The sequence below is a fragment of the Pristiophorus japonicus genome, chromosome 4, assembly GCF_044704955.1.
Source record: "Pristiophorus japonicus isolate sPriJap1 chromosome 4, sPriJap1.hap1, whole genome shotgun sequence".
Classification (NCBI taxonomy): Eukaryota; Metazoa; Chordata; class Chondrichthyes; family Pristiophoridae; genus Pristiophorus; species Pristiophorus japonicus.
In genome coordinates, this window is record NC_091980.1 from 168,480,792 (window position 1) to 168,507,094 (window position 26,303).

The 26,303-nt window shown below is 45.9% G+C and overlaps 2 protein-coding genes across 2 annotated transcripts in view; one reads left to right on the plus strand and one right to left on the minus strand.

Moving 5' to 3' along the window:
• Positions 1–26,303, plus strand: part of plekhh1 (pleckstrin homology domain containing, family H (with MyTH4 domain) member 1) — a 140,271-nt gene that overhangs the window by 95,859 nt on the left and 18,109 nt on the right. The window contains exons 15-24 of the mRNA XM_070878820.1: positions 5,126–5,206; positions 6,851–7,030; positions 9,872–9,980; positions 12,651–12,763; positions 17,231–17,407; positions 17,815–17,912; positions 19,134–19,311; positions 21,672–21,827; positions 22,388–22,485; positions 23,343–23,484. Coding sequence (XP_070734921.1) covers positions 5,126–5,206; positions 6,851–7,030; positions 9,872–9,980; positions 12,651–12,763; positions 17,231–17,407; positions 17,815–17,912; positions 19,134–19,311; positions 21,672–21,827; positions 22,388–22,485; positions 23,343–23,484 — 1,332 coding nt within the window. The remainder of the gene's footprint in view (positions 1–5,125; positions 5,207–6,850; positions 7,031–9,871; positions 9,981–12,650; positions 12,764–17,230; positions 17,408–17,814; positions 17,913–19,133; positions 19,312–21,671; positions 21,828–22,387; positions 22,486–23,342; positions 23,485–26,303) is intronic.
• pigh (phosphatidylinositol glycan anchor biosynthesis, class H) overlaps positions 1–26,303 on the minus strand; it is a 93,957-nt gene that overhangs the window by 10,681 nt on the left and 56,973 nt on the right. The gene's annotated exons all lie outside the window — the stretch shown is intronic.

The following is a 26,303-nucleotide window of genomic DNA, read 5'->3' on the forward strand; positions in this document are numbered from 1 at the left end:
AAACCCAAGAAGGAACGCAATAACTGAACCTTTAAAGAGCTGTGTATTCTAGCAAAATAAATATCTGACTATAGTAATGTGTGGAAGTAAGTACACCATGCGATGTAAAGTTTCCCCCATCCTGACCCTTTAGTAAGTCTCATGCGAAAACCCATTTATATTTTCTCCCTTGAGATAATAATCCAGACAGGGCTATGGGGAAAGAGCGGGGGAGAGGGATTAATTGGATAGCTCTGCCAAAGAGCCGGCACAGGCAGGATGGGCCGAATGGCCTCCTTCAGTGCTGTATTATTCTATGATTCTATGATATTCTTACCTCATTCTGTAAGAACGCAAAGCAGACATGATTGCGAGGAAGGGTCACTCCATACATTCGCTGTAAAACATTGCAATGCACAACCCACACTGTGTGACATCCTGATTGGTTGGAGACGGATCTGCTCAAGGTGGGTGAGGCTTGGTAGCATGCAGAGGATGGAGCTGACAGGGAGGTGAAATAGTCTCAAAGTAGAGAAGTCCTGCTACAACTGTACAGGGCTTGGTGAGGTCACACCTGGAGTACTGCCTCCAGTTTTGGTCTCCGTATTTAAGGAAGGATATACTTGCATTGGAGGCAGTTCAGAGAAACATAGAAAATAGGTGCAGGAGTAGGCCATTCAGCCCTTCGAGCCTGCACCAACATTCAATATGATCATGGCTTGATCACGCAACTTCAGTACCCCATTCCTGCTTTCTCTCCATACCCCCTGATCCCTTTAGCCATAAGGGCCATATCTAACTCCCTTTTGAATATATCCAACGAACTGGACTCAACAACTTTCTGTGGTAGAGTTCACGAGGTTGATTCCGGAGATGAAGGGTTTGATTTATGAAGAAAGGTTGAGCAGGTTGGACCTATACTCATTGCAGTTTAGAAGAATGAGAAGTGATCTTATTGAAACGTATAAGATTCAGCCCTGATCTTATTAAATGGCGGAGCAGGCTCGAGGAGCCAAATGGCCCACTCCTGCTCCTATTTCTTATGTTCTTATGACATTGTTTTTTTGGCAGTACCTCAAATCAAGGAAAGGCGAATCGACAGTCTTTTTCACACTCCACTACATACTCATTTCAAAAGAAGTCAGTGGTAATGAAAATGGGGCCGGGCGTGAAGCAGGCTGCCCAGCCGCTCGGTGCTGCTGTGGAAGATTGATTTAACCCCCGGGGTGTGCTGACTGCAGCGTTGAAGCTCTGAGTAGATACTTTGTTGAGTATATTTTGTCTCAGGTCATAGCCCAGTGCATTCAGCCAGCCAGATGTTTCATCGGCATCAGCTGGACTAAACAGCTGCTTGGTCATTTTTGCTTGTGTGTTGGGAGGCGCTGGGTCACTGGCTCACTCAATAACAGAATAAGAGGATACTTTTCAGTTGGCACTCGTTCAAAAGCAATGGTTCAGCAAAACCAATCAAGTCTGGTGTCAGCCCAGAAGAATGTTCAAATCACCTCCTTTATTTTTGAGCTGCGTTTCATGCTAACAGTTTCTTTTCTATCGGTTCTGTTATGTCTTTAATACGCTTATGAATGACTCTATGAGGTCTAGTATTGTATATGAGCTGTTGTGACTGGAGTCCCATTTACTGTAACTCCAGAGTGAGGCACAAGCATGGTGGGCAGCCTTTTATGCTGGGCCCTGCACACCTATGCAGGTGACCCTCAGGTCTCCCACCGCAGTGCCCTCTGGTGGCACACCTTATGTGACTATACAGTTAGTATACATGGTCTACATACATGACAGGTTCTGCCTAGGAAAGTCACTCCCACACAATATTTCCTCCTGAATCCCTTGCCCCACCGCCTTGCACTGGCATCCAGATGCAAAGTTAACCATTCATTGCTCGAGCAGAGTTGCTGAGAGTAGGCCTGGGGGACATCTGTTGGCTTCCCTCTTATCCCAGTTCCGTTTCTTTAGGATCTTTCTACGCTCCCATCCATCAGCGGGCTCAAATTCAGAAACATCCTGTGGCTACATCATTTTATGTGGACATCAAATCTAGGGGCCTAGATAGCGTGCTATTTCCCTTAGCAGAGGGGTCAATAACCAGGGGCCATAAATTTAAAGTAATTGGTAGAAGGTTTAGAGGGGATTTGAGGGGAAACTTTTTCACCCAGAGGGTGGTGGGGGTCTGGAACTCACTGCCTGAAAGGGTGATAGAGGCAGAAACCCTCATCACATTCAAAAAGTACTTGGAAGTGCACTTGAGGTGCCGTAACCTACAGGGCTACGGACCAAGAGTTGGAAAGTGGGATTAGGCTGGATAGCTCTTTGTCAGCCGGCACAAACACGATGGGCCAAAATGGCCTCCTCCGTGCTGTAATTTTCTATGATTCTATGATCAAGCGCACAAAGCCAACCTTTGTCATAAAGTAATGTGGAGTAGATCTTCCAATGCTGCGGATGGTGAAGTGTAATAATTTGTTGTCCCACCTCCTCTTTGTCTGCTGTGGTGCCGTTTCAGCCTCCAGTTCTCCACCAGCCGCTTGTTCATCATCTGTGCTGAGACCATTGCTGTCAGCTGGCATGGGAGGCTCCACAGCCAAGCTCGCCTGATATCTGCTCACATACATGTTCCAGGAGATGTCATCGTCTGATGTTGGAAATGGCAATCTCAGCTAATATCTCGGCAACATAAGAACATAAGAAATAGGAGCAGGAGTAGGCCACCTGGCCCTTCGAGCCTGCTCCGCCATTTAATAAGATCATGGCTGATCTGATCATGGACTCAGTTCCACTTCCCTGCCCGCTCCCCATAACCCTTTACTCCCTTATCACTCAAAAATCTGTCTATCTCCACCTTAAATATATTCAATGACCCAGCCTCCACAGTTCTCTGGGGCAGAGTATTCCACAGATTCACGTCCCTCTGAGAGAAGAAATTCCTCCTCATCTCAGTTTTAAATGGGCGACCCCTTATTCTTAAACTATGTCCCCTAGTTTTAGTTTCCCCTATGAGTGGAAATAGCCTCTCTGCATCTACTTTATCGAGCCCGCTCAGTATCATATATGTTTCAATAAGATCACCTTTCATTTTTCTGAACTCCAATGAGTAGAGGCCCAACCTATTCAACCTATCTTCATAAGTCAACCTCCTCATCTCCAGAATGAACCTAGTGAACCTTCTCTGAACAGCCTCAATGCAAGTATATCCTTCCTTAAATACAGAGACCAAAACGCTTCGCAGTACTCTAGGTGTGTCCTCACCAATACCCTGTACAGTTGTAGCAGGACTTCTCTGCTTTTATACTCTCTCCCCCTTGCAATAAAGGTCAACATTTCACCAGCTCTGCGCTCTTCAACACCGGCCTCTTGTGCGTCACCCACTTCTTTCACCCCACCATTGGCAGCCATGTCTTCAACTGCCTAGGCCCTAAGCAATGGAATTCCCTCCTGTAATGTATGCATCTGTGAGAATGTTCACAGGTTTGTAGAGCAGTTGAGTTGGGAGTGGCTTAGCCAGTCATGTGATGTTCACAAGACTCAATAAAACCTCAAGTTTTAGATTCGGGGGATCCACGATGAGGCAGGTGGTTGTGAGCCTGGAGGATGAACTGGTAATGTGTAGTGTGATTGTTAAACCTTTTGCTAATAAACCAACTAGTTCTTAATAGCAATGTGTTGCTATGAAATCTTAAGCAAAGAACCTGTGAAGCAAATCCATTATTCCTCCCTCAACCTCGCCTCCTCTCTCTCTCCCTTTAAGATGCTCCATAAAACCTAACTCTTTGACTAAGTGTTTGGTCATCTGTCCTAATGTCTCCTCCTTTCGCTCGATGTCGATTGTTGTCTGATTATACCCCTGTGAAGTACTGAGGATGTTTTAACTGCTTTTAATATATTTCTCCCCTTCCCTGGTCCAGATGTGCTGGGGCCAATTATCGCATTCTCAGCTGCTCCTCCAGAGGAGATCAGCGAAGTCGGGGCAATCCTGGGACCTTCTGGTCTTTGTGTTGCTCCTTTGAGATGAAGGTTGCGTTCCGTTGGGTTGAACTATGTCGAAGGTAATGAAGCAGTGGCTTCCAGAAGTTGTGGGTTGAACGCAGTCAGTTTAGCCTGGCCCTGTGTGCGCTCTGTTGATATTCTTGCAATTCTTGCAATGAGACTGCCTCTTAAACTACACGCCCTGTTGATTTTGGAGCATGATGAATAGAAACTGTTCAATTCAGTGATAAGCACCGGTCTGCTCTTGTTCTTATGGTGATGCGTCCTGGATTGCATTTCAAAAAAGTCAACTTGATCCCAGAAAGAAAGAAAAGAAAGACTTGCATTTATATAGCGCCTTTCATGACCACTGGACGTCTCAAAGCGCATTACAGCCAATGAAGTACTTTTGGAGTGTAGTCACTGTTGTAATGTGGGAAACACGGCAGCCAATTTGCACACAGCAAGCTCCCACAAACAGCAATGAGATAATGACCAAATAATCTGCTTTTTTGTTATGTTGATTGAGGGATACCAGCGATAACTCCCCTGCTCTTCTTCAAAATAGTGCCATGGGATCTTTTACATCCACCTGAGAGAGCAGACGGGGCCTCGGTTTAACGTCTCATCCAAAAGACGGCACCTCCGACACTGCAGCGCTCCCTCAGCACTGCACTGGAGTGTCAGCCTAGATTTATGTGCTCAAAGTTCCTGGAGTGGGACTTGAACCCACAACCTTCTGACTCAGAGGCGAGTGCTACCCACTGAGGCACAGCTGACATTGTGAGGTTAATCAAACTTTGGTTCAGTGTTGGATGGGATTGACAGCTAAGCTGCCTCTAATACAAACTCTTTTCTGTTCTAAAGCATATTGTTTGGGATGAGAAATTGCCTCCTATTTTGAATACCTGCAATTTTAAACCTTTCTAAAAATAGGGAATGTTGGTTGGGATTCATGTTCAGGCTCACAAACTGTCTCTGCAGGGGTCAATGACGAAAGCATTGCATAAGGTCAAAATATCAATTAGATAGGTCCAGTCTTGGCTGTCCATGAAGTAGTGCATCCCATTTACTTCAGATTTCCCCTGTGGTTCATCTTACGACAAAAGAAAGATGCCCCACTAACTTTCACACAGTGATGGTTGACTGTTCCTAACGTGTGTTACAGGTGAGGCATGGCTACTCCAAGCTGGTCTGGTGCTCCCTCATAGGAAAGATGTTCTACTACTTTCGGAACCAAGATGACAAGGTATTTAAAGGCTGCCATAAACGTATCTAGAGACAGACTGAGACCAGATGATCGAGGGACAAGTGGGTTCTGACCAGTGCCTCTCTGTGAAGTCACTCTGCCTCTGCCTGGTATGAGACATGGGGCTCGAATACATAAGTGTTACCCAGTACGTTAGCCACTAGCTCATGTGGCTAATTGGGAATCCAGATCTGGCAAATTACATTTATCTTTAACCTTTTTTGTGCATTTAGTGGTAAAATGGCAAGATGTAAAGCAGAGATTAGATAGACTGGAGTTGTTTTCTTTGGAACAGAGGAGGCTGAGGGGAGACCTACTTGAGGTGTGTAAAATTATGAGGGGCCTAGATAGAGTGGATAGGAAGGACCTATTTCCCCGAGCAAAGAGGTCAATAACCATGGGGCATAGATTTAAAGTAATTGGTAGAAGGATTAGAGGGGATTTGTGGGGAACCTTTTTTCACCCAGAGGGTGGTGGGGGTCTGGAACTCACTGCCTGAAAGGGTGGTAGAGGCAGAAACCCTCACCACATTTAAAAAGTACTTGGAGATGCACTTGAGGTGTCGTAACCTACAGGGCTACGGACCAAGAGCTGGAAAGTGGGATTAGGCTGGATAGCGCTTTGTCGGCTGGGTAAGGGTCACTCACTGTGTAACTGTACAGAGTCCCTGTTTATTCAGCAGGGTAAGGGTCACTCACTGTGTAACTGTACAGAGTCCCTGTTTATTCAGCAGGGTAAGGGTTACTCACTGTGTAACTGTACAGAGTCCCTGTTTATTCAGCAGGGCAAGGGTCACTCACTGTGTAACTGTACAGAGTCCCTGTTTATTCAGCAGGGCAAGGGTCACTCACTGTGTAACTGTACAGAGTCCCTGTTTATTCAGCAGGGCAAGGGTCACTCACTGTAACTGTACAGAGTCCCTGTTTATTCAGCAGGGCAAGGGTCACTCACTGTGTAACTGTACAGAGTCCCTGTTTATTCAGCAGGGCAAGGGTTACTCACTGTGTAACTGTACAGAGTCCCTGTTTATTCAGCAGGGTAAGGGTCACTCACTGTGTAACTGTACAGAGTCCCTGTTTATTCAGCAGGGCAAGGGTTACTCACTGTGTAACTGTACAGTTCCTGTTTATTCAGCAGGGTAAGGGTTACTCACTGTGTAACTGTACGGTTCCTGTTTATTCAGCAGGGTAAGGGTTACTCACTGTAACTGTACAGTTCCTGTTTATTCAGCAGGGTAAGGGTTACTCACTGTGTAACTGTACAGAGCTGGATTGCAAATATGATGAGCAGGATTTGATCTTGCCATCGTTGATTGCAAATAGGCCTGCCTCGTATTCTGTGGTGGCCAGCACACCAGTATTGTCCCTGTAGGCCATCACTGCACACCTAAAGACAAGTGAGTAGACTTCCATCACAGCATTAATTGAACACACTTGGTGACGGGCCGAGACACACAGAGCCAGGTTATAAAGGGCGGGAGTGGAAACAAGGTCAATCAAGAAGTAATCCCAAGGCAACGCAAAGCTGACCTGCAATCAGCACTCAGTTGATTGGGTTTCTCGGTAAGCTTTGAGCCGCTATCCTGTGCTGGTTCCATGTGTGAGGGACATGAGCTTGAAATGCTTTGCTCATTTGCTCGCTTAGTTCCCCCTGGGCCATCTGAAGGTGCGGGAGGCTAAAGTTGGAGAGGTGGACCGTTCCTGCGACTCCGATGAGGATTACGAGGCGGGAGGCCGAGGGTTCCTGTCCTCACACTTCACTTTGGTCATCCATCCAAAGGATCAAAGTCCGACGTACTTGCTGATTGGAACTAAACAGGAGAAGGTGAGTGGTGTGTTGAGAATGGGGAGAAATAAATGGGGAAAATTCAAACGGACCCTAATCATGTTCCGGGGGTGGGGGGGGTGGGGGAAATGGAGAGAACATTTGCCAAAACAAATAGCCTTAGGGCTGGAAATTCGGTTGAAGGTTTTTAAGGCATTAATGTTGGGTGGTGGCTAAATTTAGCGCTGGGAAATATTTAGCAACGGGAACAGCAAAATTCTGTTTCTGCGCACTGACGGTGGAATGAAGCGCTAAGGGAAGTGTTCCACACCTCTCTTAGGGCGCTAGGCCGGGTGAGCAACTGAAAATTCTGAGCTGAAGAGCCGGCTTTGTAGCGCCCGAAGAGAGGCCTCGCTGGGAAAAAAAAGAATCGGAACAAAAAAACATTCCCAATACATTTCTTACCTCAAAGGTAAATCGCAAAAACAAACAAATATCACTCACACTTACCTCATGCATACATTCCTTCCCTTAGTGCCCCAGGATAGCGCTGCACGCCAGCATTCTCTGGCGGGGCCACTAGGGGGCGTAAACCAAACCATGTTGATACTGGGGACGTTGCACACTGGCGCGATGATCCCGGGCGATACTCCTCAGTGCCGGTACCAGCACACTGAATTTTCTGAGTGGCATGAATGCTGGCGCTCACGGCTGCAAACCCTTTAGCGTCCCAGTTCCAACCCGCGTGAGAGGCACTATTCCAACGAATTTCTCGCCCTTAAGTGTTTCGATTATCATCGAGCTTTTGCTATCTGCCTCACGGAGTGCCCCTCGCTGCGGACAATGGAGTGTGGTGGATAATCGGGCCTGCACTCTGTAATAGGGTCGCCCACCCTCCAGGATTGTCCTGGAGTCTCCAGGAATTAAAGACTAATCTCCTGGACACTGCTGGGAGCAAACCCAGGAGAAAAATCATAGGGGCATTCAAATAAAAATATATGGTTTTAAAAAAAACTTTGAACAATTTTGATAACTACTATTGGAGATGCGAAAACAGAAGAACATAAATAGGAGCCGGAGTAGGCCATCTGGCCCCTCGAGCCTGCTCCACCATTTAATTAGATCATGGCTGATCTGATCATGGACTCAGCTCCACTTCTCCGCCCGCTCCCCATAATCCTTGACTCCCTTATCCGCTCAAAAATCTGTTTATCCCCACCATAAATGACCCAGCCTCCACAGCTCTCTGGGGCAGAGAATTCCACAGATTTACAACCCTCTGAGAGAAGAAATTTCTCCTCATCTCAGTTTTAAATGGGCGGCCCCTTATTCTAAGATTATGCCCCCTAGTTCTAATCTCCCCCATCGGTGGGGAAAACATGCCGTTTGACTGTTAGTCAAGAATCATCCAATTGGGTAATAAAGAGTCTATTCGCTTTCTAATTGGCGTGGGAAGGCAGGGATGGACATGTCGGGCGACCAAGGGCCGGAGTGTGGAAGTGGGATAGAGGTTCATGTGATGAACCTCCAGGAATATGTCCAACCAGAGCTGGCAGCCCCACTCTATAGGCTGATCCCAACTAGAGCCCATTATAATCAATTGTAAACCCAAAGGAAGGATATAGCTCCAGGCAGCAAGCGGTAACAAGCTAGCAGCGTTTCACTAAACCTTATGTCTGAGTGAAGCAGCAGTATGGTGGGATTGTGGTGGGGTTCCAGTATTCTCATTGGCGGTCGGTCTCATTCTTGAACCGCTGCAGTCCACTCTTTGGAGCAATGTAATGGCCCAGACATTGTGGTTGGAGGCTTCCCGCCGGCAATAATTTCTCCGAATGTACCTGGTGGCCCCAGAGGTTCGGCGACGTGCAATCCTGGGGCTCTATGCGTAGGCCAGCGTAGGGGGCCGCGTATCCCAAGAACGCACGGATTTCTTATGGATCTCTGGGAGCACATATCAATCATTCATACGAATGTGAGTTTCATATGTACAGAGCTGCCATAGGTATGAATGGGAATACCCCCAAAAACACACAGACACTGAAAATAAATCTTCAAAAAACACACTACATATTTAAAATGATTAAAATGCAATTTAAATTAAATGTTTTATCCAAAAATTAATTTCTTTGAATTTTTTATAATATGTTTTAACAGGGCTAAAAATAATTGTGTTTAAGGGACATATATAATATATAAATGAGTGATAACATTTTATTTTTTGTTTGTTTTAAACTCTTACGCTGGTAAATACAGGCCTTATGCCTGCTTTTACCAGGGTAAGAATGTGAAGGACATTCACTGGGCAGCAGCCAACACTCCACCCATTGAGGCCCTTTTCCCTCGCAGCGTGCAATCTGTCAGAAGGTTTTTTGACAGATTGCAAGTGGCGGTTTTCGGCGCATACGCAGTGCACGCCTAAACCCGGAACGTGTGCAGCATCTACAGGTGCCTGTGCATCTTGTACCCAACTGGAGGGGCCGCGATTTCTGGCCCAATATGGTTGAGTGGCTTGCTGGACCACTTCACGTTGGTGTGGGACTGGAGTCACATCGAGGCCAGAGCGGGTAAGGACGACAGATTCCCTTCCCCAAAGGACATTCGTGAAGCAGTTGGGTTTCTACGATAGTCCTGGAGCTTCATGGTCACTTTTACTGAGACCAGTTTGTTTATTTCTGGATTTCTAAACTGAATTCAAATTCTCAAATTGTGAGGGGTGAGGTTTGAACTCGTGTTCTCTGTATTTCTGGTCCAGTAACATAACCGCTACGTTACCGTACTCTGCTGCTAATCCCGCGATCGGTGTCGCTCAGTCCCCCCGCGCACTATCGCATTCAGACTGGGATATGAAGGAGGTTTTCTATCATTCATGTGTTGCTTCTCCTCAATCCTCTTGCCCCACAGGACACCTGGCTCTATCACTTGACCGTGGCAGCGGGCAGCAACCGTTCCAAAGTGGGCACAGAGTACGAGCAGCTCATCGGGAAACTGCTGGACATCGATGGAGAGTCCAGTGAGTACGGCATAGGAAGATCCCAGAACTGTACTGACCAAAGGACCAGGAATCCTCGAATGGGCTGTAGATTAAAAGAATATTATAAGAACATAAGAAATAGGAACAGGAGTAGGCCATACGGCCCCTCGAGCCTGCTCCGCCATTCAATAAGATCATGGCTGATCTGATCATGGACTCCGCTCCACTTCCCCACCCGCTCCCCACAACCCCTTATCCCCTTATCGTTTAAGAAACTGCCTATTTCTGTTTTAAATTTATTCAATGTCCCAGCTTCCACAGCTCTCTGAGGCAGCGAATTCCACAGATTTACAACCTTCTGATATGAAGAGAAATTTCTTCTCTCAGTTTTAAATGGGCGGCCCCTTATTCTAAGATGCCCTCTACTTCTAGTCTCCCCCATCAGTGGAAACATCCTCTCTGCATCCACCCTGTCAAGCCCCCTCATAATCTTATACATTTCGATAAGATTACCTCTCATTCTTCTGAATTCCAATGAGTAGAGGCTCAACCATATTTTATATGGATTATAATTGGGTTTCTTTTGGCTAACCACGCAGTATTATTCCATTACATTCATTGCGTACCGTATCTTAGGTCTTTAAGATTATGAAAGGGTTCGATAGGGTAGATGAGCAGAAGGGGTCATAAATATGATGGTCACTAATAAATCCAATAAGGAATTCAGGACTGTAATGTATGCACTTGTGAGTATGCTCACAGGTTATTGTTTCACAAAAAATAGTTGTAGAGCTGTTATTGAAGTGCCCTTGCCAAAAGGGGGCACATGATTTAAAGTTAGAATTAAAATAGTTGTAGAGCTGTTGAGTTGGGAGTGGCTTAGCCAGTCACGTGATGTTCACAAGACTCAATAAAACCCCCGCCAGTTGGGTTGGGGGATCCATGATGAGGCAGGTGGATGAACTATGAAAACTTGTTGCTATGAATTCTTAAGCAAAAAACCCATGAAGCAAATTCATTATAAGGAGAAACTTATTTATCCAGAGGGTGGTGAGAATGTGGAGCTCATATCACAAGCAGTGGGTGAGACAAATAGTGTAGATGTGTTTAAGGAGAAGCTGGATAAACACATGAAGGAGAAGGGAATAGGGGAACATGTTGATAGGGTGAGATGGCTCGTGTGGGGCATAAACATTGGCACAGAGTTGGGCGGCATGGTGACTATGAGTGAGCCTCACACACTGGCTTAGATTGACCCTGGGCACTCAGTTTAGGCATTAGAACAGGAGGAGGCCATTCAGCCCCTTGAGCCTGCTCTGCCATTCAAATAGATCGTTGCTGATCTGTACCTCAACTCTCTTTATCCGCCTTGCTCCATATCCCTTAATACCTTTACCTAACAGCATGAATGATGGTGTTGGGAGTGTACAGCTCTGCTTTCCAGCCGAGCTGCTCTCTGGTGAGTTTAGCCTGCGTTGCCCCTGATTCTGAGGCACCATAATAAGGCTGGTTGATGCCAAAACTGTTGATAGACGGGATGAATGATACTGAAGAGTAAGTTCAAGGCAGTAATCTCCTCTCTAATTACAGGTGGTAAACTTTTAACCAAGCACCCCTCTCACCCAGCGATGCATTGAAAGGGTGCAATTTGGGTTGGCATTGGGATTCTCTGCACAGTCAACTGATTTGGGACTTAGTCTTGGGCACGGCAAGTACTGCTTAATGTCTGAACATGCTGATTAAAACAGGGTAGTAGAGGTTAGTCAGGTGGAGTCTCCTGATGCAACACTTCCTTCCACTGCTGTCTGTCTAGAGCAAGATATTGGAGTCTGATCAGAGTATCGTCTTATCTCAACATCCAGCAGATCGCGATCTCCACAGTTAATGTTTATTTTTGACGGCCTGTAACAGAGTCGTCTTGTCTCTGGGTTGTTTCCAAAACAAAAGGTATTTACATGGACTGATCTTTAGACTGACTCCTCCCGCCACCAGGAGGGCCAATGGATTGGCCTTTAGTCTGAGTCACACACCCCCACTAGGAGGGCCAATGGATTGGCCACACACCACCGCCCCCCCCCCCCCCACTAGGAGGGCCAATGGACTGGCCTTTAGTCTGGGTCACGCCCTCTTCCCCTCCCTCACTGGAGGGTCAATGGATTTGCCTTTAGTCTAGGTCACACACCCCTACTAGAAGGGCCAATGGATTGGCCTTTAGTCTCGGTGTCACACCCCAACTGGGAGGGCCAATGGATTGGCCTTTAGTCTGGGTCACACACCCCTACCAGGAGGGCCAATGGACTGGCCTTTAGTGCCCCCCACCAGGAGGGCTGATGGAATGGCCTTTAGTCTGGCTCCTACCTTTTGATCTGTCTGGTTTGGGTGGCCTTAGCAGGAGTCGTACTCTCAGCAACATGGTTCTCAGGGTGATGGGAGCACGCAAGCCTCCCTGCCACAGTCCCTGAGGGTTGTGTGCAAGGTAAACCCGGGCCCAATATTGGGTAATAGCCACACTGCCCACTGCACAGCACCAGGTGGCGCAGCAAGACCAGTGGCTGCAAAAGCGACAGCAGAGTTTACAACAGACTCTGCCATTAGTGTGTGGGGATCTGTTGGTGAATTCTCTGGCTCGTGGGCTGCTGAGGTACAGATTTGTGCTCGTGGAGTGAATTGTCCGTTGTGACAGATGTGAATTTGCTTCTTTGTCCATAGACTCGCCAATCTGGAAGCACCCTATACTGTGCTGCAGTAAAGATGGCATCCTGAACGCTCTCACCACTCTCCCCTCGGAAGCACTGCAGACCGAAGCACTCAAACTGTTCAAGGTAAAAACGGCCGCACTTTGGATTACCTTGGTTGGTGTGGGACCAGTGTGGCTGTGATCAGATATCATGGTTTTTTTGTAAAAGGTTGCTTGCACACTGAAAATGTTTTTTTAACAAATGTTGTGTGTGTAGTCCAGATGTTTCTATGTAGAGATATTATCTACCGTGGTCTGATTGTGTCTCTAATGGTCTGTCCCGCTCACCCATCACTCCTGTCCTTACTGACCTACATTAGCTTCCAGTCCTCCAATGCCTTCAATTTAAAATCATCATCTCGTATTTAAATCCCTTCATGGCCTCACATCTCCCTAGCTCGAACTCCCTCCAGCCCTACGGCTCACACTTCCTCCAACTCTGGCCTCTTGTGCATCTTCCCCCCCTCTCTCTTCACCTCACCACTGGCGGCCGTGCCTTCAGCCATCGAGGCCCGAAGCTCTCCAATCCCCTCCACCTCGCTCTCCTCCTTTAAGAGCCTCCTTTTTGATAGGGTTTCAGAAGGTAGACGTAGAGAAGATGTTTACACTTCACCAGAACTAGGGGCCATAAATAAAAGATCGTCACTAATAAATCCCTTAAGAATTCAGGAAAAACTTATTTTCCCCAGAGAGTGGTGAGAATGTGGAACTCGCTACCACAGGAATAAGTTGAGGCGAGTAGTATAGTTGTATTTAAGGGAAAGCTGGATAAACACCTGAGAGAGAAAGGATATGCTGATAGGGTGAGATGAAGAGGGGTATGAGGGGGATCGTGTGGAGCATAAACATCGGTATGGACCAGTTGGGCCGAATGGCCTATGTCTGTGCTGTGCATTCTATGGAACTCTATATAAACCTACCTTTTTGACCATGCTTTTTGTCACCTCTCCTATGCAAAGCACCTTGCTTTTCTACATTAAAGGTGCTATATAAATGTAAATTGTTATAACTGGGGTGGGATTAGTTTGAAATCTTTAGCTATTTTGCAGGGTGGACAGTGGTTTTTGCTAGTACGTTGCAGTTTGAAACAATAGAGAAAGACCATGACTGTTCTATAGTCAGAGATCTGACACTGATTCTTATAACAGGGCTGCACAGGCTCAGGGTGAAGGTACAGCTACTTGAAGGTAAATCAGTATCGGAGTTAGAGCAGTGAGAGGCATTCAAGGAGTAGATACGGAGGGTTCAGACCAAATATGTGCCCTTAAAGAAAAAGGGTGGGACTAACAAATCTAGACCCCCCCTGGATGTCTAGGGACATACAGGGTAGGATTAAGAAAAAAAGGGAGACTTATGACAGATACCGAGGACTAAATACTGCAGAATCTCTAGAGGAATATAGAAAGTGCAGGGGTGAAATTTAAAAGGATATTAGGAAAGCAAAGAGAGGGCATGAAAAATTCTTGACAAGTAAAATCAAGGAAAACCCAAAGATATTTTAGAAATATATTAAGAGCAAGAGGATAACTAAAGAAAAAGTAAAGTCTATTAAAGACCATGATGGTAATCTGTGTATGGAGGCGGGAGACGTGGGTATGGTTCTTAATGAATACTTTGCATCTGTTTTCACAAAAGAGAGGGGTGATGCAGACACTGCCATTGGGGAGGAGGAGTGTGACATATTAGATGAAATAAACATAGTGAGAGAGGGTATTAAGGCATTTAGCAGCTTTGAAAGTTGATAAATCCCCAGGCCCGGATGAAATGTATCCCAGCCTGTTAAGCGAAGCAAAAGAGGAAATAGCAGAGGCTCTGACCATCATTTTCCAATCCTCTCTGGCTTCAGGTGTGGTGCCAGAGGACTGCTAATGTGGTATCTTTGCTTAAGAAGGGAGAAAGGGATAGACCAAGTAATTACAGGCCAGTCAGCCTAACCTCATAGTGGGAAAATTATTGGAAAAAATTCTGAAGGACTGGATAAATTTTCATTTAGAAAGACACTGATTAATCAAGGACAGTCAGCACGGATTTGTTAAGGAAAAATCGTGTCTGACTAACTTAATTTAATTTTTTGAGGAGGTAACAAGGAGGGTCGACGAGGGCAGTGCATTTGATGTCGTGTATATGGATTTTAGCAAGGCTTTTGATAAGGTCCCACATGGCAGACTAGTCACGAAAGTAAAAGCCCATGGAATCCAAGGGCAAAGTGGCAAGTTGGATCCAAAATTGACTCAGAGCAGGAAGCAGAGGGTAATGGTTGATGGGTGTTTTTGTGACTGGAAGGCTGTTTCCAGTGGAGTTCTGCCGGGCTCACTACTAGGTCCCTTGCATTTTGTGGTATACATCAATAATCTAAACTTGAATATAGGGGGTATGATTAAGAAATTTGCGGATGATACTAAAATCAGCTGTGTGGTTGATAATGAAGAAGAAAGCTGTAGACTGCAGGAAGATATCAATGAACTGGTCAGGTGGGCAGAACAGTGGCAAATGGAATTCACTGTGGAGAAGTGTGAGGTAATGCATTTGGGGAAGGCCAACAAGGAAAGGAAATACACATTAAATGGTAGGACACTGAGAAATGTAGAGGAACAAAGGGACCTTGGAATGCATGTCCACAGAGCCCTGAAGGTAGCAGGCCAGGTAGATAAGGTGGTTAAGAAAGCATACGGAATACTTGCCTTTATTAGCCGAGGCATAGAATACAAGAGCAGGGAGGTTATGCCTGAACTGTATTAGACACTGGTTAGGCCACAGCTGGAGTACTGCATGCAGTTCTGGTCACCATATTACAGGAAGGATGTGATTGCACTTGAGAGGGTACAGAGGAGATTTACGAGAATATTGCTGGGAGTGGAAAATCTTAGCTATGAGGACAGATTGGATAGGCTGGGTTTGTTTTCCTTGGAACAGAGGAGGCTGAGGGGAAACTTTATTGAGGTGTATAAAATTATGAAGGGCCTAGATAGAGTGGATAGGATGGACCTATTTCCCTTAGCAAGAGGGGTCAACAACCAGGGGGCATAAATTTAAAGTAATTGGTAGAAGGTTTAGAGGGGATTTGAGGGGAAATTTCTTCACCAAGAGGGTTGTGGGGGTCTGGAACTCAGTGCCTGAAAGGGTGGTAGAGGCAGAAACCTTCTCCATATTTAAAAAGTACTTGGATGTGCACTTGAAGTGCTGTAACCTACAGGGCTACAGATCTAGTGCTGGAAAGTGGGATTGGGCTGGATAGCCTCTTGTTGGCCGGTATGAACACGATGGGCCGAATGGCCTCCTTCCTTGCTGTAAATGTCTATGATTCTATGATCACATGAAGAACAAAGGGGAGATTAGAAGAATCTTTTTCACAAAGAGGATTATTTGAACATGGAATGGTTTATCAGAAATGGCTGTTGAGGCAGAGGCTGTAACGTCCTTGAAAAGGGAAGTAGATAAATCTGAAAGGAATTTAGAATACAAAAGGATATGGAGATAGAATGGGGAAACTGGATTGGTAGGGCTTGCTGCAGTTGAAGAGCTGGCATTGACACAGGCATGACGGGCCAAGTGGCCTTCTCCTGTGCTGTAACTTTATGTGCACTGTAGGTTTAACCTAAATGGCCATGATTGAAGAATGTTTCTTTCTAGAGATGACCAGTCTGTTTCTGAGTGCCCATCTCTCCTACAGAGAGCTGTTACTCACCCTGTCAAATCGGTCCAACTTGGTCAGATGTAGTGACTCCCAATCCGTACGTTTAGCACCACAGATTCCCATTGATAACCTGCAGTCTTAGGTTCCAGAATAACCCTTGTTTTTCCACGTGTTAATGTACTTTTGAAGTTAGGATACCCAGAGCTGCACACAATTCTCTTAAATGCGGCTTTAACCAATGATGAGTTGTATACAGAGTTAAAGGAATCACATGGTCTTGGGAGTGGCCCAGTACTTGATTCGACGTGTCAGTAAACAGCTTCGAACTGACTGAAACTTTCAGTGTAGGCTCAATACTCACTTCCAGATCCTTGTTCTATGTCGATTGTGTCAGCAGACACCCTGTTCACAAAGCCTATCCCAAAAAATGTTGAACAATGAAAGGCCCTTAAATTTAAAATATAAACAAATAGAAATCTGATTCTGTCCACTGAATCCCAAAAAGCAAAACTACAGCATCTATTTCAATGAGTTTATCTGCTTTAATTGGCCCTGTTCGATTTGGTTCTTCCTGTTTTGTTTGGTCATCCTGTATTAGTTTGGTTGTCTGTGTTTTATCTGGCAAGTTTGTCCCTGTTTGGCTTGGTGTGGTTATCCTCGTTGGACTTGAGTGCCCCTGTCTGGTTGAGTTTGGTTGCCCCTGTCTGGTTGAGTTTGGTTGTCCCTATTTGGTTGCCCCTGTTTGGTTGAGTTTGGTTATCCTTGTTTGGTTGAGTTTGATTGGATGGTTCCTGTTTGGTTTGTTGTGGTTATCCTTGTCTAGTTTGGTTGTCCCTGCTTGGTGCAGGAGACAGCCCATTATGTTCATGGCTGCATACTGTATAATGTGCTGCACCTCACCATATTCTGTGCCCACAGTCCTGCCAACTGTTCATCAACGTGTTGGTAGAAGCGCCTTCAATTGACTACCATGTATCACTGGCCCAGAATGCACTGCAGGTTTGCTTGTCGCACACAGAGCTACAGAATGAGCTCTACTGTCAGTTCATTAAACAGACCAGCCACAGGCAGCCACACAACTTCTCTCTCATACAGGTAAGCATCATGTGATGGAATCGCAAGACTCAATCAGTACTTATACATTGGTGTCAGAAATACTTTTTGTTCCACTACATCTGGCGCATGGTATCCCTACCTGACCTGGGAGTTTTAGGGAATAGACCCTGGACTTATTGGGTGCTGTAGGCAATTCTCTCTCCTGATGTCAGGTTGAAGTCATTACATGGGATAGTGGAAATAAAGCTTGCAATAATGGCATTCTGGAAATCTTCATTATTTTCCGCTGCACCCATCATTCATGCATCACATGTATTTATTCAGTAGTGTTTTTTTATATATATGACTATCAGCTGAAGCAACCTATTTGAGCTTCAGTATTGATCATATATTTTACAAAGCATTTAATGAAATCTCTTAATTATGGCTTCTTGCTTTCCCTTCAGTGCTGGCAGCTCTTGGCTCTGTGCGTCGCTCTTTTCCTTCCTCAGCATCACTTCCTATGGTATCTCAAGTTTCACCTGCAGCGCCACGCGGACCCCAGGTATGAGGCCTCTGTTGCTGTGTACATCGGGGCTAGGCTGCATGATGCGATGCATGTGCTAATCGGAAACTGAAGAATTGTTTCCTGCGGCAGTGGGGTTGACTAACATCTGCTTAGTGGTAACCATGTCTTTCTGATATCATAAGCTAGCATTTCTCTCAGTCCTTTCAAAGTGGTGCTCTCATAGTTTTGTCCCTCAGTGTTCCCTGCCATCTCTACAACCACTATAACCAGGGCAGATGTAGCATGGTTTAGAAGCAGAGTAAAAGTTCCATTTGCACTCTGCTATCACGAAGCCTTGACCCATATTTAGCACATGTGAGATAGCGCTCTCTATTCTGCAGGGTACAGTATTATAGTGGTTATGTTATTAAGCTAGTAATCCAGAGACCTGGACTAATAGTCTGGCCTATATGTGACTCCAGTCTCACGCCTATGTGGTTGACCCACAACTGCTCACTGAAGTGGCCTAGCAAGCCACTCAGTTGTATCAAACCACTACTAAGATTAGATTACACACCGTGGTTCAAGGCTCGTGTGAAGCATAAACCTGTGGGGTATGAACCTGTTGAGCCGAATGCCCTGTTTCTGTGTTGTAAATAATTTGTAAGAAGGCGGCCCATCAGCTCCTTCTCGGGGCAACTAGTGATGCTTGCCTTGACAGCGATGTCCACATCCCGAGAATGAATAATTTTTTTTTAAATTCTGTCCTATCAAGCACTCTCGGGTCAGATTAGCTGAGTTTAGAGATAGAGCTCATTCTGGAATGAGCCAATAACATGCTTTTATCTGAACCAGCCCTTGGTCCAATAGGGCAACAGTTCCATTTCTCACACTAGCCAAAGTTGTAGCTTGACGGGGCGAGGCTGACAATCTGCTGTTGAATTGAGGCTTGATTTGTACTTTGAGTCCACGCCTACTCGGATTTAAGTGGGACCTCCCAAATGCTCAGAGACGGTCTTTCAACCCATCCGTCTGGGAGAGATCGCAACCCAGTTTCAAGAATGTGGGGTCTAGCCAGTACCTTAATCTCATTCTGACATGTCCCTCCAAGGAGCACACTCCACACTGTTAAACGGCCATCAGCAGAAGACCTCAACAGCTTTTTGTGGCACGTGGTGTAGGCTGACTCCAATTGTTAATAGAAAAAGCACCTGAGACAATCCAACAAAGGCTACACGCAGTAATGTGATGGCATCGCTCTCTTCCTTCCCATCGCAGGACCGAGATAGGTAAATACTCCATCTACTGCCAGAGGTCCGTGGAGCGCACGCTGCGGAATGGCGATCGCGAAGCCAAGCCGTCCCGGATGGAGATAATGTCGATCCTCTTGCGAAATCCTTACCACCACTCCCTGCCGTTCAGTATCCCTGTCCACTTCATGAACAGCACTTACCAGGTTAGTGATGGGTGCGGTGTTTTGAGTGAAGTGGATGAGCAGTCGAAATCCCTAGTCTTGGTTCCACGTTAGTCCTGTGTAGACACGCAGACCACATCAGTGCCATGCAGCATTATTTGAGGCTCATGTAACTTTCAGTAGTGGCAGTGTAGCTCCAACCATCTTGCTGGTGTCTCTGCTGCCATTGTGCCACCCACCAGCAAGGGCCTTGTGGACAGAAATGGTCAACGGAAACCATTTTAATAAAATGGCTGCCGCACCAGCTGTGCACAAGAGAGATGCAGCTGGCCAGCGCTCCTCTCTGAACCCAATGGTCACTGACTGCAGTGATAATGAGCACCTCACTGTGTCAGCTTCTAGTGTTTGACTTGTCTGTGTTTCAACTTACTGGTATTGGGTGTCGTATTCAGGGTTAGAGGTCACATAAGAGTAATTAATTGGGGTGTTCCATTCAGTTTTAAGGATGAGATGGACTTTGTTACCCATTCATGTTTTCTATTCACAGTTAGGGGTTAGATGGTCAGTGAGTGTCTCAGTGATCTGTTATACCCAGAGTTGGGGGTTAGATGAACCTAATAACATAAGAAATAGGAGCAGGAGTAGGCCATTTGGCCCCTCGAGCCTGCTCCGCCATTTACTAAGATCATGGCTGATCTGATCATGGATTCAGCTCCACTTTCCTGCCTGCTCTCCAGAACCCTTTCTTCCCTTATCGCTCAAAAATCTGTCCATGCCTCAAATATATTCAATGAGCGGCCTCCACAGCTCTCTGGGGCAGAGAATTCCACAGATTTACAACCCTCTGAGAGAAGAAATTCCTCTTCATCTCTGTTTTAAATGGGCGGCCCCTTATTCTAAGATCATGCCCTCTAGTTCTAGTCTCCCCCATCAATGGAAACATCCTTTCTGCATCCATCTTGTCGAGACCCCTCATTATCTTATGTTTCGATAAGATCACCTCTCGTTCTTCTGAACTCCAATGAATATAGGCCCAACTTACTCAACTTTTCTTCATAAGTCAACCCCCTCATCTCCGGAATCAGCCTAGTGAACATTCTCTGAACTGCCTCCAATGCAAGTATATCCTTCCTTAAATACGGAGACCAAAACTGTACGCTGTACTCCAGGTGTGGCTTCATCAGTACCCTGTACAGTTGTAGCAGGACTTTATCCCCCTTGCAATAAAGGCCAACATTCCATTTGCCTTCCTGATTACTTGCTGTACCTGCATACTAACTTGTTGTGTTTCATGCACAGACCCCCAGGCCCCTCTGTACTGCAGCACTTTGCAATTTTTCTCCATTTAAATTATAATTTGCTTTTCTATTTTTTGTTCCAAAGTGGATAACCTCACATTTTCCTCCATCTGCCAAATTTTTGCCCACTCACTTAGCCCTTCTATATCTTTTTGCAGATTTTTTGTGTGCTCCTCACAATTTGCTTTCTCACTCATCTTTGTATCATCAGCAAACTTGGCTACATTACACTCAGTCTCTTCATCTAAGTCATTAATATAGATTGCAAATAGTTGAGGCCCCAGCACCGATCCCTGCGGCACCCTACTAGTTACTGTTTGCCAACCGGAAAATTACCCATTTATCCCAACTCTCTGTTTTCTGTTAGTTAGCCAATCCTCTTATCATGCTAATATTTTACCCCAGCCCTGTGAGCTTTTATCTTGTGCAGTAATCTTTTATATGGCATCTTATCGAATTCCTTCTGGAAATCTGAATACGCCATATCTACTGGTTCCCCCTTATCCACCCTGCTCATTACATCCTTAAAGAACTCCAGCAAATTTGTCAAACATGATTTCTCTTTCATAAAACCATGCTGACTCTGTTTGATTGAATTATGCTTTTCCAAATGTCCTGCTACTGCTTCCTTAATAATGGACTACAGCATTTTCCCAATGACAGATGTTAGGCTACCTGGTCTATAGTTTCCTGCTTTTTGTCTGCCTCCTTTTTTAAATAGGAGTGTTAAATTTGCGGTTTTCCAATCCGCTAGGACTGCCCCAGAATCCAAGGAATTTTGATAAATACAACCACTACATCCACTATCTCTGCAGCCACTTCTTTTAGGACCCTAGGATGCACGCCATCAGGTCCAGGGGACCTGTCCGCCTTTAGTCCCATTATTTTACCAAGTACTACTTCACTAGTGATAGTGATTGTATTAAGTCCCTCCCTCCCTATAGCCCCTGATCTCAGTGCACTGTTCTACGCAGAGTTGGGAGTCTGTCTGTTGAGTTCTGATTTTAGGATGGTCTGTATCACAGCTACTAATATATTACATAAAATTTTAGACCAGAAAAACGGCCCTCCTCTCTGCTTACCTCATCTTCATATTTGATTCAGGTTGTGGGGTTTGATGGATCAACCACAGTTGAGGAGTTCTTGCACACACTCAACCAGGAAATAGGGATGAGAAAGCCATCACATTCGGGATTTGCGTTGTTCACAGACGATCCTTCTGGCAAGGATTTGGAACACTGTCTGCAGAGCAATGTGAAGGTGAGGCACCCTAATCCACCACCCGGGCTGATCGACATACAACCTGGGAGGCTCCCCTCCAGTCTCGCCAATACACCTGGCATTATAACCCTCTCATATACCCCACACAACTCAGTGCACATCTCGCTGATATAGCCCACACCCCTCACTGTAACACTGATATACCCCTCACTGTAACACTGATATACCCTACACCCCTCACTATAACAGATATACCCCACACCCCTCTCCGTAACACTCTGATATACCCCACACCCCTCTCCGTAACACTCTGATACGCCCCACACCCCTCACTGTAACACCGATATACCCCTCACTGTAACACTGATATACCTCACCCCTCACTGTAACACTGATATACCCCACACCCCTCACTGTAACACTCTGATATACCCCACACCCCTCACTGTAACACTCTGATACACCCCACACCCCTCACTGTAACACTGATGTACTCCACACACCTCACTGTAACACTGATATACCCCACACATCCCAATGTAACATTGATATACCCCACACCCCCAAGTAATGCTCATTTTTATAAATATTTCTTGAAGATTTGTGATGTCATTTCCAAATGGGAACAAGCCCTCAAAGAACTGCATCCTGGGAAATATGAAAGCAACAGGATTGTGCGACTGATATACAAAAGCAGGTAAGGCCACAGACCGAAATATGTTACTGGACAGTGCCATAATCCCTGTATTTATAATATGCACAGAGTTGTATCTCTGTATAATATACACAGTGCTGTATCCCCGTATTTATAATATACACAGTGCTGTATCCCCGTATTTATAATATACACAGTGCTGTATCCCTGTATAATATACACAGTGCTGTATCCCTGTATAATATACATAGTGCTGTATCCCTGTAATAATATACACAGTCCTGTATCCCTGTATAATATACACAGTGCTGTATCCCTGTATAATATACATAGTGCTGTATCCCTGTATAATATACACAGTCCTGTATCCCTGTATAATATACACACTCCTGTATCCCTGTATAATATACATGGTGCTGTATCCCTGTATAATATACATAGTGCTGTATCCCTGTATAATATACACGGTGCTGTATCCCTGTATAATATACACAGTGCTGTTTCCTAATATTTGTAATGTGTACACAAACGGTGCCGTACCTGTTTCATTATGTGCTGTATCCCTGTGTTATTGCTAGGTCCTGCCCATCACTGTATACTTGGGTCATTCTGTCACCACAGCAGATGAAGGACAGTCACACGAACTGTCCCCATTATCCCTCTCACTTTGCAGTTGGGAGATTATCCTTGGCATGTTCTCACAACGCCCCTTAGTGGCCACGCAGTGATATGTATGGCTACAAATGTAAAAATCTGCACATCACTCCTCAGTGAGAGGCCCTAAATCCATGCTGCAGGATATTCCGCACTGTGAAAGACACTGAATAAATACAGCAGGATCTTCGTTGTGTGTGACCTGCGTTTGGTGTTGCCCACACTGACCCTGTTGTTGTGCACAGGATGTATTTCAGGGCTCAGGCGAAGGGCGAAACAGAGCGAGAGCGCCTCCTGCTGACCTATCAGGTGAACGATGAGGTGGTGAACGGACGATTCCCTGTCAATAAGGACCTAGCGTTGGAGGTGACTGCGTTAATGGCACAGGTCAGTGCCTGGGTCAGAGAGCCAACACCAGCCTGCATTACTGGTGCAGGTGACGGGAAGATATTTAGCTTTGTGTTCAAATGGAAGTAAACCTTTGAAACATAAGAATCGGGAACAGGAGCAGGCCATTTGGCCCTTTGAGCCTGCTCCGCCATTCAATAAGATCATGGCTGATCTGATCAGCTCCATTTCCCTGCCCGCTCCCCATACCCCTTTATTCCCTTATCATTCAGAAATCTTACCTATTTCCGCCTTGAATATATTCTATGACCCAGCCTCCACAGCTCTCTGGGACAGCGAATTCCACAGATTCACGACCCTCTGAGAAAATAAATTCCTCCTCATCTCCATCTTAAATGGGCGACCCCTTATTCTGAAACTATATCCCCTAGTTCTAGATTCCCCCACAAGGGGAAACATCCTCTCTGCATCTACCCTGTCAAGCTCCCTCAGAATCTTATATGATTCAATAAGATCACCTCTCATTCTTCTAAACTCCAATGAGTATAGGCCCAACCTGGTCAACCTTTCGTCATATGACAATCCCTTCATCTCAGGAATCAACCTCGTGAACCTTCTCTGAACTGTCTCCAATGCAAGTATATCCCTCCTTAAATAAGGTGCCCAAAACTGTACGCAGTACTCCAGCTGTGGTCTCACCACGCCCTGTACAGTTGTAGCAAGACTTCCCTATTCAATGCAGTAAATATTGATTCATTAACAAAGTCACCACACCCTGCCTCCCTCCCCCCACTTGCAGAGAACCACCTGGCTCCACTATTCAGTGCGGAAGATCCTGGCCCTGTGGGGGCTGGACGAGGGTAGTCATACCTGGCCTTCCAGGCACTGTTCACAAACACCAACCTTCTCTGATTTTCTCTCTCTCTATCATGTTTGCTGCTCTCCTCAGTCTCTCTCCTTATACATCTCTGCATAATCTGTCCCTTGTCCCCTTCTTTGCACCCCCCCCACCCCCCCAGCCCCTGCTTTCTCTTCATATCTCGCTCCACCTATCCTGATCCTCACACTCCATTCTTGGTCTCATGTTCTTCTGTTCCTCTCTCATGCTCCTCCCCTCCCCTCCTCTCTCTCTCTCTCTCTCTCTCTCTCTCGTGTTCTCCTGTTCTGCTGTCATCTCCTCTCTCTCACACATTCTCCTCTCCTCTCTCTCTGTTCTCCAGTCCCTCTCTCCCTCTCTCCCTCTCGCATGCTCTCGTTCTTTTATGCTCTCCTGTTCTTTACTCCCTCGTGCCCACATCGGTTCTGTTTTTGCTCCCACTCTTTTCTCTCCTGCCTATCCTGGTGTGAAGTTAGCAATGATATCACAGAGACCCTACTTTTAATTTTCTACATTTTATTCTCCAACAGCTGATTTCCGTTGCCTCGGTACATGTGGCGGAGCTCCACCGGTTACCATTGGTGACGTGCTGACTCAGCAGTAAATCACATGCATTGAAAATAAAGCGGCTTTAGCAGTGCAGCTGCATATTGTTTTATCCCAATTGTCTTCCTTTCCTGAAGGCCTTGTTCACAGTGGAAGTTGGCATGGCAACCGAGGGCATTCCTGACCTCACTCAGTCATCATCATCATAGGCAGTCCCTCGCAATTGAGGAAGACTTGCTTCCACTCTAAAAGTGAGTTCTCAGGTGACTGTACAGTCCAATACGGGAATTACAGTCTCTGTCACAGGCAGGACAGGCAGTGGTTGGAGGAAAGGGTGGGTGGGACTGGTTTGCCGACTGCTCCTTTCGCTGCCTGTGCTTGATTTCTGCGTGCTCTCGGCGATGAGACTCGAGGTGCTCAGCGCCCTCCTGGATGCTCTTCCTCTACTTAGGGCGGTCTTTGGCCAGGGACTCCCAGGTGTCGCTCAGTACCCGCACATGCATACTCTGCAACAACGGATGGTGGGGATCAGGTAGATTGTTTTTGCCGCCTCTTTTGATCAGTGGTTTTGAGGGCTGGTTCTAGTACATCATTGAATCTTACAGCACAGAAAGAGGCCATTGGGTTCATCATGCTGTGCTAGATCTTTGAAAGAGCTATCTGATTAATCCCACTCCCCTGCTCTTTCTCCATAGCCCTGAAAGTGTTTCCTTTGCAGCCTGTGTGTGTTTGTGAGGTCATACTGAAAGCATAACAGTCATAAGCCTCCTTTTTGTCTCTCTGTCTCTCTCTCTCTCTCTCTCTCTCACTGTCAAGTACTTATTCACTTTCCCTTTTGAAAGTTATTATTGAATGTATTTCCATGACCCTTTCAGGCAGTGCATTTCTGATCACAACTTGTTGGATACATTTTTTTTCCTCATCTCCCCCCTGGTTGTTTTGCCAATTATCTTCAATCTGCCCAAGTTGGGGTGCTGTGCGTGACTCGGAGGGGAACTTAGAGGTGCTGGTGTTCCCAGGCACCTGCTGCCCTTGCCCTTCTAGATGGTGGAGGCTGCGGGTTTGGTACACAATGCAGCCACGATGCGCCGGTGGTGGAGGGAGTGAATGTTTAGGGTTTTGTTTAAGCTACACCAGAAAAACCAAGTTACTCCAAAAAAAAACGGAGCAACTCCTGGCGTAACTTAAAAATCCCCATTTTCCCCAATCAATTTGCACCCAGTGTAACTGAGTTAGTTACAATTTTTTTAGTTTATTTTTATTTCTCAAAAGGGGGCGTTACCAGCCACCTACGTCAGTTCTGCCCATTTAGGTAACTTTGGCCAGCTAATAGTTACTCCAAACCTACTTAGGCCAGCGTATGTGGCCACTTCAGAAAACCCTTGTGGCGAGTTAAGAAATCGGTGCAGGTAGGTACATCGGAGGCCATTCGGTC